General features: G+C 32.1%; 3 protein-coding genes across 7 annotated transcripts; 1 reads left to right on the top strand and 2 right to left on the bottom strand.

Annotated features, from left to right (window-relative positions):
- Nucleotides 1-1,015: 1,015 nt before the first annotated feature.
- LOC100806798 (homeobox-leucine zipper protein ATHB-22) lies at nucleotides 1,016-3,225 on the top strand. Its single transcript, XM_003521382.5, has 3 exons — nucleotides 1,016-1,349; nucleotides 1,920-2,245; nucleotides 2,800-3,225. The coding sequence occupies exons 1-3, from the start codon at nucleotides 1,214-1,216 to the stop codon at nucleotides 3,037-3,039; spliced, it is 702 nt and encodes a 233-aa protein (XP_003521430.2). The 5' UTR covers nucleotides 1,016-1,213; the 3' UTR covers nucleotides 3,040-3,225.
- Nucleotides 3,226-7,686: 4,461 nt separating this feature from the next.
- Nucleotides 7,687-13,041, bottom strand: LOC100499979 (uncharacterized). Of its 4 annotated transcripts, none has more exons than XM_041013762.1 (8): nucleotides 12,617-12,783; nucleotides 11,037-11,127; nucleotides 10,841-10,953; nucleotides 9,620-9,717; nucleotides 8,926-9,001; nucleotides 8,664-8,765; nucleotides 8,274-8,422; nucleotides 7,706-7,969 (listed from the first exon to the last, which is right to left on the bottom strand). In XM_041013762.1, exons 4-8 carry the CDS (start codon nucleotides 9,628-9,630, stop codon nucleotides 7,816-7,818), a joined length of 492 nt encoding a protein of 163 aa, XP_040869696.1. In that variant the 5' UTR covers nucleotides 9,631-9,717; nucleotides 10,841-10,953; nucleotides 11,037-11,127; nucleotides 12,617-12,783; the 3' UTR covers nucleotides 7,706-7,815.
- Nucleotides 13,042-13,942: 901 nt separating this feature from the next.
- Nucleotides 13,943-15,289, bottom strand: PGMPM18 (35 kDa seed maturation protein). 2 transcript variants are annotated; one of them, NM_001250464.2, is made up of 2 exons: nucleotides 14,486-15,289; nucleotides 13,943-14,375 (listed from the first exon to the last, which is right to left on the bottom strand). In NM_001250464.2, exons 1-2 carry the CDS (start codon nucleotides 15,194-15,196, stop codon nucleotides 14,136-14,138), a joined length of 951 nt encoding a protein of 316 aa, NP_001237393.1. In that variant the 5' UTR covers nucleotides 15,197-15,289; the 3' UTR covers nucleotides 13,943-14,135. The 2 variants fall into 2 exon arrangements, with proteins under 2 accessions (NP_001237393.1, NP_001348425.1); NM_001361496.1 differs by having other exon boundaries at nucleotides 13,943-14,354.
- Between the last annotated feature and the right edge of the window lie 407 nt (nucleotides 15,290-15,696).

Here is a 15,696-nt window from a genome sequence, read left to right as displayed (position 1 = left end):
TTTATAAAAAATTAGTTAATAACTTAGATGTCATTAATCAATATAATATAACGTAGTTTTGTCGGTTAAATATATAGTCAAAATTTAATTAAAAGTTCATGTCTATAAAATATATTTTTAGGAGAAATCAACCGTCGACTTCTTAAATAAATTTTATTATTATAAAAATTAGTCATTGACTATCCGCTATCCTAGATTCACCCAAAAACTATCTAAAAAGATCAATGTACAAACAACATAATTGTTCTCAAAACATCCGAATGGTAATTCCTTGCCAATAAAAGAAATGGCATAAAATTAAAATGTATATGCTTAATTTTTTAGTAACAATAATTTGAAGTTTTACTAACTTAATTTATATAAAATGTGATAAGCTTGAAACTGTTTTCTCTTTTTTAATTTCAATGTGTTTGATCAAATTAAACATCTAGTCAAGTAATTAATCCCACTTTATAATTAATTTGCATAATATATTTTTATAATTTATTTTTTTATTCCCTTCTCTCACATCATTTATTTTGTAACATTGTATTTAAATTATAAGAACTGTTATAAAATTTGTGTAAGAGGATAATTTTTCTTATTTTTCAATCAAATTGTAAGAATTATTGTGAAAAAAAGGTGCAAGTAACATTGTTCTAAATGCCTAGCACAAAGGCTACTTCTGTGGCCAACTTAACACACGGCTTCCCTTTTACACACCTTGTCCTGACACTGACAGCACGGTCCCTTCTACAGTCTCCACCCAGCTTAACACAAAACTTTGTTGCTCCCAAAAGAATAGAAAGAAGTTCACACTTTCAATTCACAAATGTCACACTAACCTTGGTGTCGCATATCAATCAATAGGATAGGTACAAGTCTATACTACTACCTTTGTTAAATATAAGTTTGATTTAGAAGTAATCAACGAAATGAATGCTCTTTATGTTAGTATATATTTTGATAATTGACTTTCTCTAAAATAAATTTATTAGATAGAAGCAAGCAATTGAATAATTTAAGATCTCTAATTAGTGGCACCCAAAAAGAGAAAGGCATGTAGAGAGGTAGCCTTTGGCCTCTCATAATAACAAGTCAGAAGCATAGTGCCACAACTCACTGGCTTAGCCAAACTCGTTATACACCTTTTCTATCTTCTCTCTGCCTATGTGGTCCATCCCAACCCAGTGAAGCCCTTGATCAGGCCATATAAGACAGATCAATTTTGCAGATGGAATTGAAAGAAAGAGATCTAGACAGGGAACTGGAGACAGATATGGATTGGCATCACGGCACAAAGCCACTTGTTCCTCGGCCAGAGACCTTAAGCTTCTTCTACAACTATAACTACAACAGTCCATATCCAGGTAAAAGAACGAGGAAAACACTGCTCTTTCAAAGAGTTTATCTTTATCCTCCAATGTGTCAAGTTGCATTTCTTTTCTACTTCTCATGGTTTACAATTTTCAAATGTAATTACCTTCTATGTATATGTGCACCTGTGGGAGCAAGTGTGAATCAATCAATGGCTTCCCAAGCAGCCAGCATATAATTTGACAACAACTTAAATTTATGGACTATTTCTGAGTTTTGCTCATGAATAGTGACTTCAATCCCAAGTAATTGACCCCTATTTTTGCCATTCTGAAGAAGACAAACTTAACATATAGGAAACCTTGACAAAGCATATATTTGAAAACTACACTTGGTAAGTTGGTATAGGACAACATCTAAAAAAACAATCTGACAGCCTAAATGCTTGTTATGATTCTGTTATTTTTGAGGAATATATTTACATTTTCAAAGTTGTTACTATATGTTATTTTTTGATTCTAGAATAAGTTATAAGTAAGTAACCCTAGCCAACACGCGTTCATTCATGTATTAATTAGAGACGGATTTTTCTAACCCAACCCCTCTCTGTTGCATTTGTTAAGGAGTGGAAGTGAAACAAGCAGCATTGATGGAGACAGGAGAAGGGTCAGTTCCAGCATTAATGGACAGCAGAAACAAAGAGAAGAAGAAGCGATTAACAAATAACCAGATAGAGTTATTGGAGAGGAGTTTTCAGGAGGAGATAAAGTTGGACCCTGAAAGGAAGATGAAGCTTTCCAGGGAGCTAGGCCTTCAGCCTCGCCAAATCGCTGTTTGGTTCCAAAATAGACGAACAAGGTGGAAGACCAAGCAGCTTGAGCACTTGTACGATGTGCTTAAACACCAATATGATGTCGTCTCCAACGAAAAGCAAAAGCTTCAAGAAGAGGTACCTTCCTATACTTCACGCATGTTTTACACAAATACATATCCTTGTATCTCTCCATGTACCTCTAACTCTAAGCTCTTGAACTATATATTATATGGGTTTTGCCTTACAGAATTCAAAGGTCTCTTCATTTTAAGTTTGAATATAGTATGTTTTTGGTCATGCCTAAAAAACTAATAATTAATATGTTTTTCATCTTTATGATTTGGTTAACTTTTGATTATGTCACATATGTGAAAGAAATGTGAAATTAGCATTTTTATACCAAATTATTTTTTTCAAATTTGACCTTTGTTATTAACACATTAATATTTTATATTATCTTAACATGATTGTTTTTTAGTTAAAAGAAATGCAGATAAAGAAAATAATGTAGAATGTGTTTATTTTATTTTATGAGTAAAGAAAGAAGCATAAAAAGATATAAAATTTATTAGTCTTTTGCTTTTGCCTGTGTTAGCATGAATATCCACCAAGTTATATATTGCCTGAACTGGTTGATTAATTGAATTGTATAGTTATATATATATGTGTCTTCTGTTATGAGCATGCAGGTTATGAAGTTGAAGGCAATGCTAAGTAAAGAGCAAGGTTTTGGGAAGCAAACATTTGGCTGTTATACAGAAATATCAGGGGAAGAAACAGTAGAAAGCACGTCAGAGGGTCTAACTCTAAGGGGAAAGAGTAACATTGAGCACGTTGCAGATCAAGGCTACTGTTCTTTCACTGTGGAGGATTATAACACCACTGTTTTACTGCCTCCTCACTGTCACTGGCCTGCTGTGCCTTATTAGTTATTAATTAATATTATCCCTGATTAATCTTCCACAACTTTGAACTTGAACTCTGTGAGTACTCAGCTTAATTAATATTATAGTGTTCTAGCAAGAAGATGATCTATATAACCTTTTCTGAACTGAAATTAGGATCCATGCAGACTTGTCGGGGTGGTAGTTATGACTCATAAAACAGTTAATCGGGAGGGCATGCATAATTTATTTAACTTATAGTTTTCATTAATTGGCTTGCATTAAGTCTTATCAGTTATCACCTACTAGCTACTTCTAGGTAGGAAGAGGACAATTCCACTCTATCTATTTTACCTTTTTCATCATAATACGTAAGTTATAAAAGAGATGCGGAAGTAAAATTAAATTAAAGAGATGAAATATTTAAATTAAAATAAAAAATAAAATATGAGAGATTCACATTAATTTTTAAAACTTTGTACTCAAGTACGTCTGAGTAAAATTAAATCGAATATTACCTTAGACTTTAGCGTGAGAATGTTGGATGTGCATAAATGTTAAAAAAAATCTTATTTTAGTAAAATAGGTGTAAAAATTAGGTGCAAATAACATTGTTTTGGATATAAGTCATTAATTGTTAATATTTTAATCGGTGACATTAATGTAAGATTGTTACAAGAAGATTATGAACATGAATCTAATTTAATAATTTAATCATATACTGCTTGTTTAAATAGAGAATAAATATTGTTGGACACTCTATTCTAGTTTACACTTAGAAAGATAAAGAAAATAAAAAAAAGTATAGCTATGAATGATATGATAGTTAACTGTTCGAAATATATTTGTATGTTCACCGTCATCATGTAATCAATTTTAATTTTAATAATAAAGTATTATTTTATTTTCATTGTCATATTTCACTATTTGATTAAATGGTTCATTTGATAATGTCCTTGATTAAAATTAAAGACTTGTTATTATAATAAAAATTATGATATGAGAAACAAGTTTGTTTTAATTTTAATTTAAACCTTTCTTGATCATAGGATTATTGTAAATAGGATATCAATAATCCGGATAGATTAACATATATGTGATACTATTTATTGGATAAATATTAATAGATCTCATTTATTAATTTGCATATATAGATGAGTCACATGTTGATGTAATCATTGAACTGACTCAATTGAAATTTTCTAATGGTTAAAATTTACCATAAACTGTCAATAGAAAATTCTCAAGAAGAGGTATAATAGTTTTCTTTGACCTGAGATTGTCATAATAATTAACATGTTATTTGTTGTATTTTGATTCCGTACACCTAATGTTTTAGAACACTTGTTGAATGGATATTGGATATGATTAAATACCTATAGAATTAATGATTAATCAAGAAGGAATCCATCAACTCTTGGTAATGAGTTTCAGCTCTATGAATAAAATTATATCCTGGTCAAAAAAATTAAATGAAAGAAGAAATGAGTTTCTTAAGTCATTATGAGTTAACTCAAAAGGGTTTGAGAGTAATATCATACTCGGTAAAGATGGAAGAAATTATTACACTACTCTTCTAATGGTTCTTGAAAGTAAAATGTTACTTCATACTATCGGGATCTTAAGGAGTGTTGTTAGACGCCTACCTTGATTAGTATATTAATTTGATTAATATATTACCGGCTTAGTATTGAACCTACGAGATCATACAAACGAATGTTCTAATCTCTGTTAAAGAAATTATTTTAATATTTGATGATTAATTAAATTAAAAAATTTAATATGATCAAATGATTAATTGATTTTAAAAAGGTGGAATATTTTATATTTTTGCTAGCATTGAAAATATAAATAATATAAAAGATTTGGTGAAAGAAAAGAAACAAACATGTATGATTTTATATTTGAAATTTGGGTTGAAAAAGCGACTAGATACAAGTTTGACTTGATCAATTATTATTTTCAATTTTAATTGCTAAATGGTTAGCAATAAAAGGTAACAAGAAATAATATAGCTTAAAAAAGAATACTATCAATAATGATTTTGATTTGATCAGAAATTTGGTATTCTTATCATACTATAAAGAGAGACTTGGGCTGCACGTTGAAATCTTCTCAATATCACTTATCTATTCTTATTTTTTCACTTGTCAAAGTTTTTCACCAATAGAGGTCAGTCTTGATGTAGGAATACACGTAAAGTCTTCACACTATTAAAGAATTTTTTTTTTTTGCTTCAAGAGCTCATCAACCGGTACACTTTTTAATGTCATCGATTTGTAATATAATTTAAATGTAAAATAGATCATTTTATTTCGCAATGTTAGTTTTTAAACACCTTTTTTTCTACACTAACATGATGTAATAGAAAAAAAAGATAAAAATAAAAAAATAATATATATTAATAAATTGTTTAGAGTAATGTAGTGGCCGAGTGGTGAAATATCATTACTCGGAATGCCTTCATCATGAATCAAACAGAGCATCTGCACTGGAAGCGTATGCAAGTTCTAATACGCAGTCCATAAGAATATAAACTTGTAAGTTTTAAAATTGTGCTGATTTCTTTTTACATCCTACCTAGTCCATAACTGAATGATAAGCAATCCATGCCATGTCCTTGATTTCCCGGGGTTGTTACATGGTTCTGTAATGTGATTCGTGACCAATAATTCAAGCTAGTGTCTTGAGAGGTTTGTTACTAATTGGGCCAATTGATTGCCCCAGAATTTATGCCTATCTGGGTACAAGCCCAGGGTAAGAACAAAATACGATTAAGTAAATTATTCTCTCCTCTCCTAAAGATGCCAGAATTATACTGCCATCACCTCTTATGTTAAAATATACAATAAGTGCATTTAATTTAACAATGTTAAAGTAGTCTACATTTTTCTCCCTCGAAAGGTACAAGTATTACACTATCCTTCATTCTTAAGTTATATTGTAGAATAAATTACATTTTCCTCCATTGAGAGATGCAATATTATATCGTCCCTCCTCTAATGTTAATGTATATAATTTAATCTATTTTATTTAATTAATATCACTAAAGAATATTCATCATAAGATTTTAAAATATATTTTTAATTAAAACATATATTAAAAAAACTATTGTGTATGTGTCAATTTATATATATCACACTAAATTTTGTAATAATTAAATTTTTATTTAATAATAATTTTAGTATAAATAAATTCATTTAAAAAGTTGTACATTAATTTAGCATACATATATTAACATTAGACTTTATTAGACTTGTTAAATTCAATAAATATATATTTAACGAATATAATATTTAGCGATATTAATAAAAGTATATATTATATATTTTATAATTAATCATTAATACTATATAAGAAAATACCAATTTATTTAAATATTTAAAAAAGTAATATATTAATAGCATCAAATAAAAATTACATTAGTACGTGTGTTTACTTTTATTTTACGTATATATATTATTTTTAATTTAATTATTTTAAAATAATTTTTTGAAAATAATAATTAAATTTAACAATTCATAATCATGTATTTATATCTATATCTATCTATATATATATTAGTAAAGAAAATATGTTTGCATTCATTAAGGGGAGAAGTATGTATTTTATCATAAAGGATGTTTTAGTATTGTTTAAACAAAAGTTAAAGTTAACAGAATCTTGACAGAAAATAAGAGTGGAGTGGTATATATTTGAATCTGTCAAGAGTGTAATTTTTAACATAAAAGGGGTGGTGAACGGTGTAATATTTATATCTCTTAAAGAAGGGAAATGTAATTACTCGGTAAGATTTGATATATAAAGTCTAATAAAAAAATTATACTATACATGATATTTATATTATATAACCTCAATAAGTATTATATTACTTAATTATAGAGTGATGCATATGATAAAGAAAGACTTGTATGGAAGGGAATGTTTGCAGTGACTCAGACAAAAGCATGGAGCAAACTCTCCAACCTCGCTGAAGATTTGGTCGTCTTGCCCTCCCCAACTGCTGTCGTCTGTTTTAGCAGATGCTTTGAGTGTCAAATTCGTTTTCCTCTTTGTGCTTAGTTTCCAACTCAAAAAAAGAAAAAATAAAATAAAAAACCCTCGTTTATTCCCATTTGCCTTCCTTGTGGTTTCTCTGGTTTTTCGTATATCTCCTTTTTTTAGTTACCACTATTTTATTACCATTTTTTAACACAAGGTTATTTTCAAAATTAATGTTTAAAAATAATTTGACTCTGATGAACATTTACACAAATTAACAAGCATCTGCATTTTCTTGCTAAATTATTGTCGATATTTTATAGTAATACCTGACCTCATTTCCACTGCGTCACGCCATATCTCTACAATTATAACCTAAAAGAATGACTGAGTAAGAAAATACAAAAGAATGCTATACTGCGAATGGATAGGAATCAAAAGATCAGTTGAAGAACAGATTCTAAAAGGAAGAATTTTGCTCTATCAAATTACTAATCATATTTGGAAACAAAATCAGTTGAGCTAATGCTTCAAATGAACAACAAAACAAATGCAAAATATGAACCAAGGCAGGATTGAGCATCATCATCTCTTCTGTTAGTCAAAATCACAATCAAACATGAACCAATACTAATAGACAACGTAAAGGATGATTGGCGTAAAAATATAAAACTTCCAAGGATGGCAAAATCCAATCAATAACCAACCTTCTGAAGATCCAAACACAGGCTGAATAAAACAGTACAATAAAAGATTAATCTTGCAAATGAAATATCGGTACATCAGTGTCAAAACAACTCTATTTAAACTGTAACAAAAAATAGGAACAAAACTAAAAGCTCAGCGTTTCCCGCCTCCACCACCGAGTTTGGGACCTTTGGGCATAGCACCCTTAGAAATGCCTTTCCCTCCTGCTTTTTGTGACTTGGCTGTAACTTCTGCTTTCTTAGCCTTCTTCTCATCCTTTGTTTTCTTGATCCTCTCCTTAATTTCACTGCACCACATCAGAGACTCAGATAAACATATGTAATCCACATTAAAAAGTAAGGCTCTGAAACAGAAATAATATTTTACATGATTAAAGTAAAAAATACAAGATCATGATAGCAATGATGAAGGGAATTAAAAAAAAAGGATTTAGCTTAAGCTCCTCCAAAGTGAGAAATATACAGTTGGAGAATAAAGTTCAACTTGTCGATAAGGAATTAAATGGCTGAGAACGTGATTGTATGCACATCTATAACAAATCCAGAAAAGCAAATCCGAAAGTAGGCAGAAACAAATAAAGAAAAACACACCGAAGAGCAGCTTCCCTAGCTGCATCTCGAACTTCTGGCTTCTCAGCTCTCTTTTTCTGGATAACTTCCAGAGTGGCACCAACAATGGACCTAGAGTAAGGCTTTTTGGCAGCGCGTCTCCTCTTCTTCACAGCTTCTTGAGCAATGTCCTACACATGACATGCACACAAACAATCAATTCAAATGCATGCAACCATTGCAGTATTACTAAGCAATGTCCTACACATGACATGCACACAAACAACCAATTCAAATGCATGCAACCATTGCAGTATTACTAAGCACAGTAACCTGTTTATATGTAGAATAACTAACTAAGCACAAGGCAATAATATTTTTCACTTATTGAGTCATTGGTTCATCTTTCAAATATTACAATTAAATAATCACCTTTTTGTGTTGCTTTCTGTACATAGCAGTCCAGGTGAGCTTTGAGGGCTTCAGGCGGTTGTGGAAATACCGCTTACATTTTGAGTTGGCAAACAGGAAAACCTATAGATTCAACAAACAAAAACCCTCATATCAGTATCATAACTAGTAACAAAGAAAAAACCCCATAATTAAAAATGATCAAATCATAGCAAATTGAACATCCAGACTGAAATGATGAGATACATCCACCCAAAATTCAATGAGACATATTTTATGTCACCTGAGAATCACCACGAACAAATCTGATGCCCTTTCCGGGGTAGATCTTGGCACCACTGAATCGGCATAGTTCAGTTCTGATACAGGAATATCAAATATTAATATTACTTCTAAGAAAAATGATTATTCATTTGATCAAACATAATGCTCAAGACACTGATTGGTTTAGCAATAATTATTTTCAAATCTTCAATGCGTCTGATATATTTCTCAAAAGCTGTTTTAAAACCTACTGATGCTTCTAAAAATCGAAAAAGTAAGCAGCTTTTGGGAAGCAGCTCGAAATTAGGTCAAAATTTAAAAGAATTCGTTGCAGGACTGAAATGAAGCCATTAAACAACAACGAAAAATGATGTAAATCTTGTGCAATGACTTTTCTGCGCATCGGAAAATGTTCAATACAATTTCAATTTGGATATCATTATCCTATAGAACGCAACTACAACTAACTTAAAAAAAAAAAACGTAACCATACCACGGCAGCAAAATGAGAAAGGAAAAAGTAAACCAAATTCACAAAAATAACAAGGAATGAGAACAAGCAACATTAAGGCACAACGGCCTTTGAGCGCATATGAGTTTACGTATCACAAAATACAGAAATGGTAGAAGAATTTACATATAAGATTGAGATTCTACAAAAAGAGTTGATGGAGGAAGAAAAAGAAGATGATGAGAGTACGATGGATACGTACTTGAGAACCATGGCTACTGCGGGAGGGAGGTGTCGCTGCTCGGTGTAAACCCTAAAAACCTAATTCTCCCTTCTGTTCTGATCTTCATTCCTCGCTATCTATACCCCGGATATAAATCCACGTAAGTGCACTCCCGGGCCCAAACACTTTTCGTGTGCATATGTTTTTGTTTGGGCTTAGCCCATAAGAATATGTATTTTACTATTAGGGCTCTACAAATCAGCCCATATGAGAGTATGAAAAAATAATATCTCGTCTCATAATATTGCTTTGTTTAATAATTAACGACAATATGACAAAATTGTAATATGACATCAATTTATATAATTTCAAGAAAAAAATAAAATATAATGAAATACTTTTGATATCATTTGAATATATTGTATATTTTTTTCTTCATTCTTTGTATTAATTAATATCTTTGCATTGAAATGCATTCAAAATTAAGAGAAAATGCTAAAGGGTTATCAATTAGGCATAGAAGTGAAATCTGACGAACATACATCACAGCTAAGAGTGAACCATGAAGAAAGTTACAAAACATATATAACTGGTCTAAGCAATCAATGTAATTTCAAAATAATGGCAACTGAATATTAAACTATGTATATGACAGAACAAATCCCACTACCATGGAGCCTATTTTCCTTGCTGACTTAACGAATATTCTATTCTAGATCATTAACAAGCATGTAAACATATGCACACAAATATTACAAAGTATTAACGAGAAAATATCATGAACCATCATTGCCAAGGTTATGTCAAGTATAATGAGGAATTTTATCTCTTCTCCACCCCCCAAATATTACAGATATACAAGCCAAAAGACAAGCCATTTCTACAAAATTTAAATTTAATTGCTTAGTTTTTCAACTCGTCAGCCAACATGCATCAACTATACACAAGAAAGGACTCCAGATTAATGTTATTTCCTTTTTGCTGTGATACAAAACTTTTTTAGAATTAATTAGAAGGCAAAATACAGGAATTGATGTCAACTATATAAGGACTTCCAACCATAGTTGTTGTACTCTTGTACTTTGACTGGAAAGTATAGAAAAACAATAAGGCAGTCCAAATAGCATTATTGACAAGACAACATTTTAGGTAGTGCCACTAGTAACTTTTTTACCATTAACTTATCTAAAGAACATCAAATTCAAGACCTATTTTCCCTACCAAAAGAGATTCGCATGTATTAGTTTGAATAATGAGAACCTTTTTGAGATGTCAGAGTAGATTTCCTCATAATTGAACTATTCTCGTCCCTTTTACTTTTCATCTTGCATGTTAGGACTGCATCTATCATCTGCAAACCATCTGATACACAACTATCCAGGAAAAAAAGGAAAAATTTAAGTGCAGAGGAATCACATTTTGAAGGAAAGAACAAGTAAATACATTTTCCACATACCTAAGAGCTAGGATTACCCTTGGTTTGCCAGTGAATATTTTTAATCTGGGAAGCATTTTAAACTGCGACAAGAACAAAGCTGCGTCCAAGCCTGACACATAGAGCATAACCAGTTTGGGAATAAGAGGTTTATTCTACAAATCATGAGAGTGTTGCATTAGAGATTGTGGCAAAATAAAATGTGTTATGTTGTATGGGGTACAAAGGTCTTGCTATTTTAAATTGACAAAAGTGATCAACTCATTATTTGGATGTAAGGAATTGGCCAACATGTATTTAATCTTAAAGCTTTTTAGGGTAGTCTAACAACAATTTCCAAGTTTAATGACATTCTAGCTTAAGAAGCATAAAAGATTGAGAAACTTGTCTTTTTGTTAAACTAACAAAAACTAGTCATGTGAGACACATTCAAAGCCTGTTAAACGCCCCCAACAAATTATATTAAGCAGAACCACAATATTGCATGGTCCATAACTCAAGTAATATTGAGAAAAGGACAAAGATATGGAACATTTTACTGCAAAATGTACCAGAATAATTAAAAATAAATATAAGAAAATTCATATCATTACTAGTGAAACAGAGAAAATATGTTGTTTAGAATGTTCATTGTTTATATCCATCATTACTACTATCATCTAGTAAGTAGGGGGAGGGAGTACCCCATTACATGGTCAAGTCATGCCACCACCTTTAGTAGGTGCTTATTAGTGGTATTTACAGATCATATATACCAAAGAAGATTGTTGGCAACATGAATCAAACTAAGCCTTTCAAGCAAATGCTTTGACCCTAACCAACTTTGAATCAATACCCATTAGCCATCACTAAAATCAAACACACCTTCCAGTATTGCATTTATAGAAGCAATAATACGACCATCTGTAACCTCCAAGTATCTCTTTCTGTCTTGTATAACAATAATGGATCAAAAACCTAAGAATGTGTCAGAAAACTCCTCCAATAAAAGGATTGTCCTATACTGCAAAGCATATTATACTGAATAAGTAAACTAAGATACATCAATTAAAAGGGTTTGGTCATTGGGGTGACAGACATGGCAAAACATAAAGCCTGTATATATGAAGTACCAAATTGCAAATCAGAAAGCTAAATAATGAATTAAAAGTATCATGAATTGTAAGATCAATTATTAAAATAACAAATTATATTTTTCATTTCACTTATAAAAGCGGTAGAAATAAGTAAGGAAATAGAATAAATTTTTATTTCCTTTTTATCACAATAATTGGATTCTTTTCCATGCAAATCTCTCTCATAGTGGTATTTAAAACAAGAAGAAAAATCACTTTTTTTGTTTTCATTCAAGGTTTTGCTTTCTCTCTCCTTTGCCTAGTGTTTAAATCTCTAACGGCACGTAGTAGCTGCCCCCAAAAACGCTAGAAAGATAGCTAATAGCCAAAGAAAGCATCTCAAGGGAGCTAGCATGATGCATTTTAACAACAAACCCCAACACTCCTTGCCACACCTCAAACCCAATGTCATCAACATCCACACTCACTCCGACCCCAACGGAATTCAACAAAGAAGACATGAAAATGCAAGAGAGGGGTTCATACCTTCTAATGAATAGAGTCCTGTGGTGGAGGAGTTCGCACTTCGACGTCGATGGACACGATGGTCTTGAGAAGACGACGGCGATGAAAGCTTCAATACGACAAGGCAACAGAGCTTTAAAGGTAAGGCACGAGAGTGTTTCAGATTTAGGCGTGAGAACTCGAGTGCTTCTTCACTCAGCAAATTCAAAACCATCTTTAAACTTGTTCAATCTGGTGATTTTCATTCAAACCGTTGTCGTACTATACAATGATTTTACCTAAAATGGTCGTTAACGCGTCCACTTATTTGGTAATAACGATTTTCGTAGAACTCGTTATTTCACGTCGTAAAAAGCTTTTTGTGTAGTAGTCTAAGTTCTATATATTTAGAGTTTAAAATTATTTTAAATTACTATCTAATTACAATTATTATTATCATAATTGACATTAAAAGTTGACAAGTAATTTTTAATGCGAAGATTTTAATTTTGTCGCATAGAGTAAGTTTGTTGAAATTAAAAATATTAAAAATCATATTAATTATGATTTTTTATTGGTTAAAACGAAAAGACATTCCTTACTAATTTTTTCCAATTTCCCTTTCAATTTTTTCACCATAGTTTGTATCATATTATCAAACTAACCTAGAGTTTTGAATATTTTTTTCACTATAGAATAAACTGAGGTCAATAATACCCCATTAGATACCAAAATATCATTTTCACAAAGATAACATAAGTTAAGAAGAATATATTTTATTAAATGTTTTTAATTAAAATCAAATACACATATTAAATAGTTTTATATTTTAATATATTATTTATTTTTTATTTTGTTAATAGTTACACATAGTGATTGTAAAGTAACTAGAAAAAAAATCTGATGATAGCATAATTTTTAGCATATTTTTTCATATTAAATGTTCACAATTTAAAAACTCAATATTCAACTATACAATAATACTTTTGAGACCTTTCCAAAAAAAATTAAAACTTGACACAAAATTGTTTTAATCTAGAATGACATAACTATAATTTTTCCCCCTAAAAGAAAAGAAAAATATTTTTTCAAATGATATGTGTGCTAGTTTATTTCTAATAAATAATTGGTAATAGTGAATTACAATTATTCATAAGCCCAAGTTCTAATTCCTTTAAAAAGTCGATGCATCTAATCTTTTTAGAAAAAGTTAAGAGAGTGCAAACTCCACTAGCTGGCCTTGGCAACAAGTTAGAGTTAATGAATGTACGTTCAGGAGGCCAATTTGTAACTAATGAAAAATGAAAAAATAGCTTAAATTGGTCGTGATTTCCGTTCGGCCTGGAGGTTGTACAGAGAGGGAGGGAGAACCAAAACCGGTTTTCATAATACATTCTAAAAATTAAAAAGTAACACGTACATTAAAATGGCATGAAAGAAAGACAAGGTTTAGGAGGATGAAAGCTAAAGAGGATCCACTAAGTAAAAAGGTAACCCTACATTATTATTACAAAACACAAGATGTGATTATTATTATTATGATGATGGATGAGAAGGAGAATCACATTTTCTCCCTACGACGCTCCACATGAAGCACGCCTTCCTCCTCCATATCGCCGTCCATGGCCCTATTCGCTGCTTTGAGCGCATCCGCCACCGCTCCTGGCCGCGACTCTTCCATTTTTATCACCAACTTCTCTCCAGTACCACGTCCCGTTCCATACTCCTTATCTTGCACCCTCACCTCCTGCATACTCCGCCTCGTTTCCTCCTCCTCCTCCTGCACCACAGTTACATGCAGCTTAACAAATATATATATATATATATATATATATATATATATATATATATATATATATATATAGCAATTAAGTGGTCATTAAAAAGAATTAAAAGAGTTAATAAATTTACTCTAGTTTGGTCTTTGTTGCCACCGGTGAAGAAACCCATAGCCCTTTTAGCAGCATCAGCAGCAGATTCCTTTAGCTCCCCAAGCTTCCCCACTGCACTGTCCTTCCCTTCAATTGCCTTCTCAGCGGTATAATCCTTGTATTCTCCAGCTTTCTGCACAGTGGTATCTTTAGCATTCTTAGCCTTCTCAGCGGTATAATCCTTGTACTCTCCAGCTTTCTGCACAGTGGTATCTTTAGCATTCTTAGCCTTCTCAGCAGCATAGTCTTTGGTTTCTTTTGCTTTCTGAGCCGCATAGTCTGTATACTCCCCAGCCTTCTGCTTCGTTTCCCTCGCCTTCTGAGTCGCATAATCTGAATATTCACCCATCTTTGTTTCCTTTGCATAAACTTCCTCGTGGTGAGGCTTCCCAACCACGGCTTCCTTGGCGGCTCTAAACATGGACCCTATCACACCGGGTTTGTTCTCATCATGCTGATGTTGCTCTTTCCATGTGTTGAAAGTGTTGTCTCTTAATCTGTTAGCGTCCTCCAGATCCTTGGCCGCCAGCTTTGCAGCTGCTTCAGCTCGTGCTTGCTTGAAGTTGGCTTCGTCGTGCAAGTCGTACCCCTCGTCGCGCTCGTTTGTTCTGTTGATGTCGCCGATGTCTTTCGCTGCGAGTTTTGCAGCTGCCTCGGCTCTGTCTTCCTTGAATTGCTGTCTTGACGCCATTGATCTTATGCACTGGCTACTTGCAGTTGATGATTAATTGCACAATGTTTTACTTTCACTGTTTGATTCAACTTGTTGAAGGTGGTGTGATGTGTGGACAATTGGACATGGATATATATATATATGCTTTTGAAGCACATGGAGGAGAGGTTTAGGGGCTAGTGACACGTGGAGGAGAGATTTGTATCGAGGCGACACGTGGAGGGAAATGGCAGTGCTAGGATGTTTCTCCATGTTTAGCAAGCATGAAAGTCTGGCACGTTGCTAGTGATGCTCTTTGGTGGTGACATCTATCTTCCGAACTATCTCCAATCTCCATGTCTATCAGAATCAGAAAGAGAAAACAAAATCAAATCCATCACACAGATTACATTTACATTACAGACAGCTTGTCTAGTCAAGTGGCGTGTTCAGGATAAAGTAGCTGCTCCCTTCAGAGTTTTGCGGTGGAATTAATTGTTGATTATAGTAAAATTAATTTACATTATTGAACATAATTG

The sequence above is a fragment of the Glycine max genome, chromosome 3, assembly GCF_000004515.6.
Source record: "Glycine max cultivar Williams 82 chromosome 3, Glycine_max_v4.0, whole genome shotgun sequence".
In the NCBI taxonomy this organism is placed as follows: Eukaryota; Viridiplantae; Streptophyta; class Magnoliopsida; order Fabales; family Fabaceae; genus Glycine; species Glycine max.
This window is presented reverse-complemented; position numbering and strand designations above follow the sequence as displayed.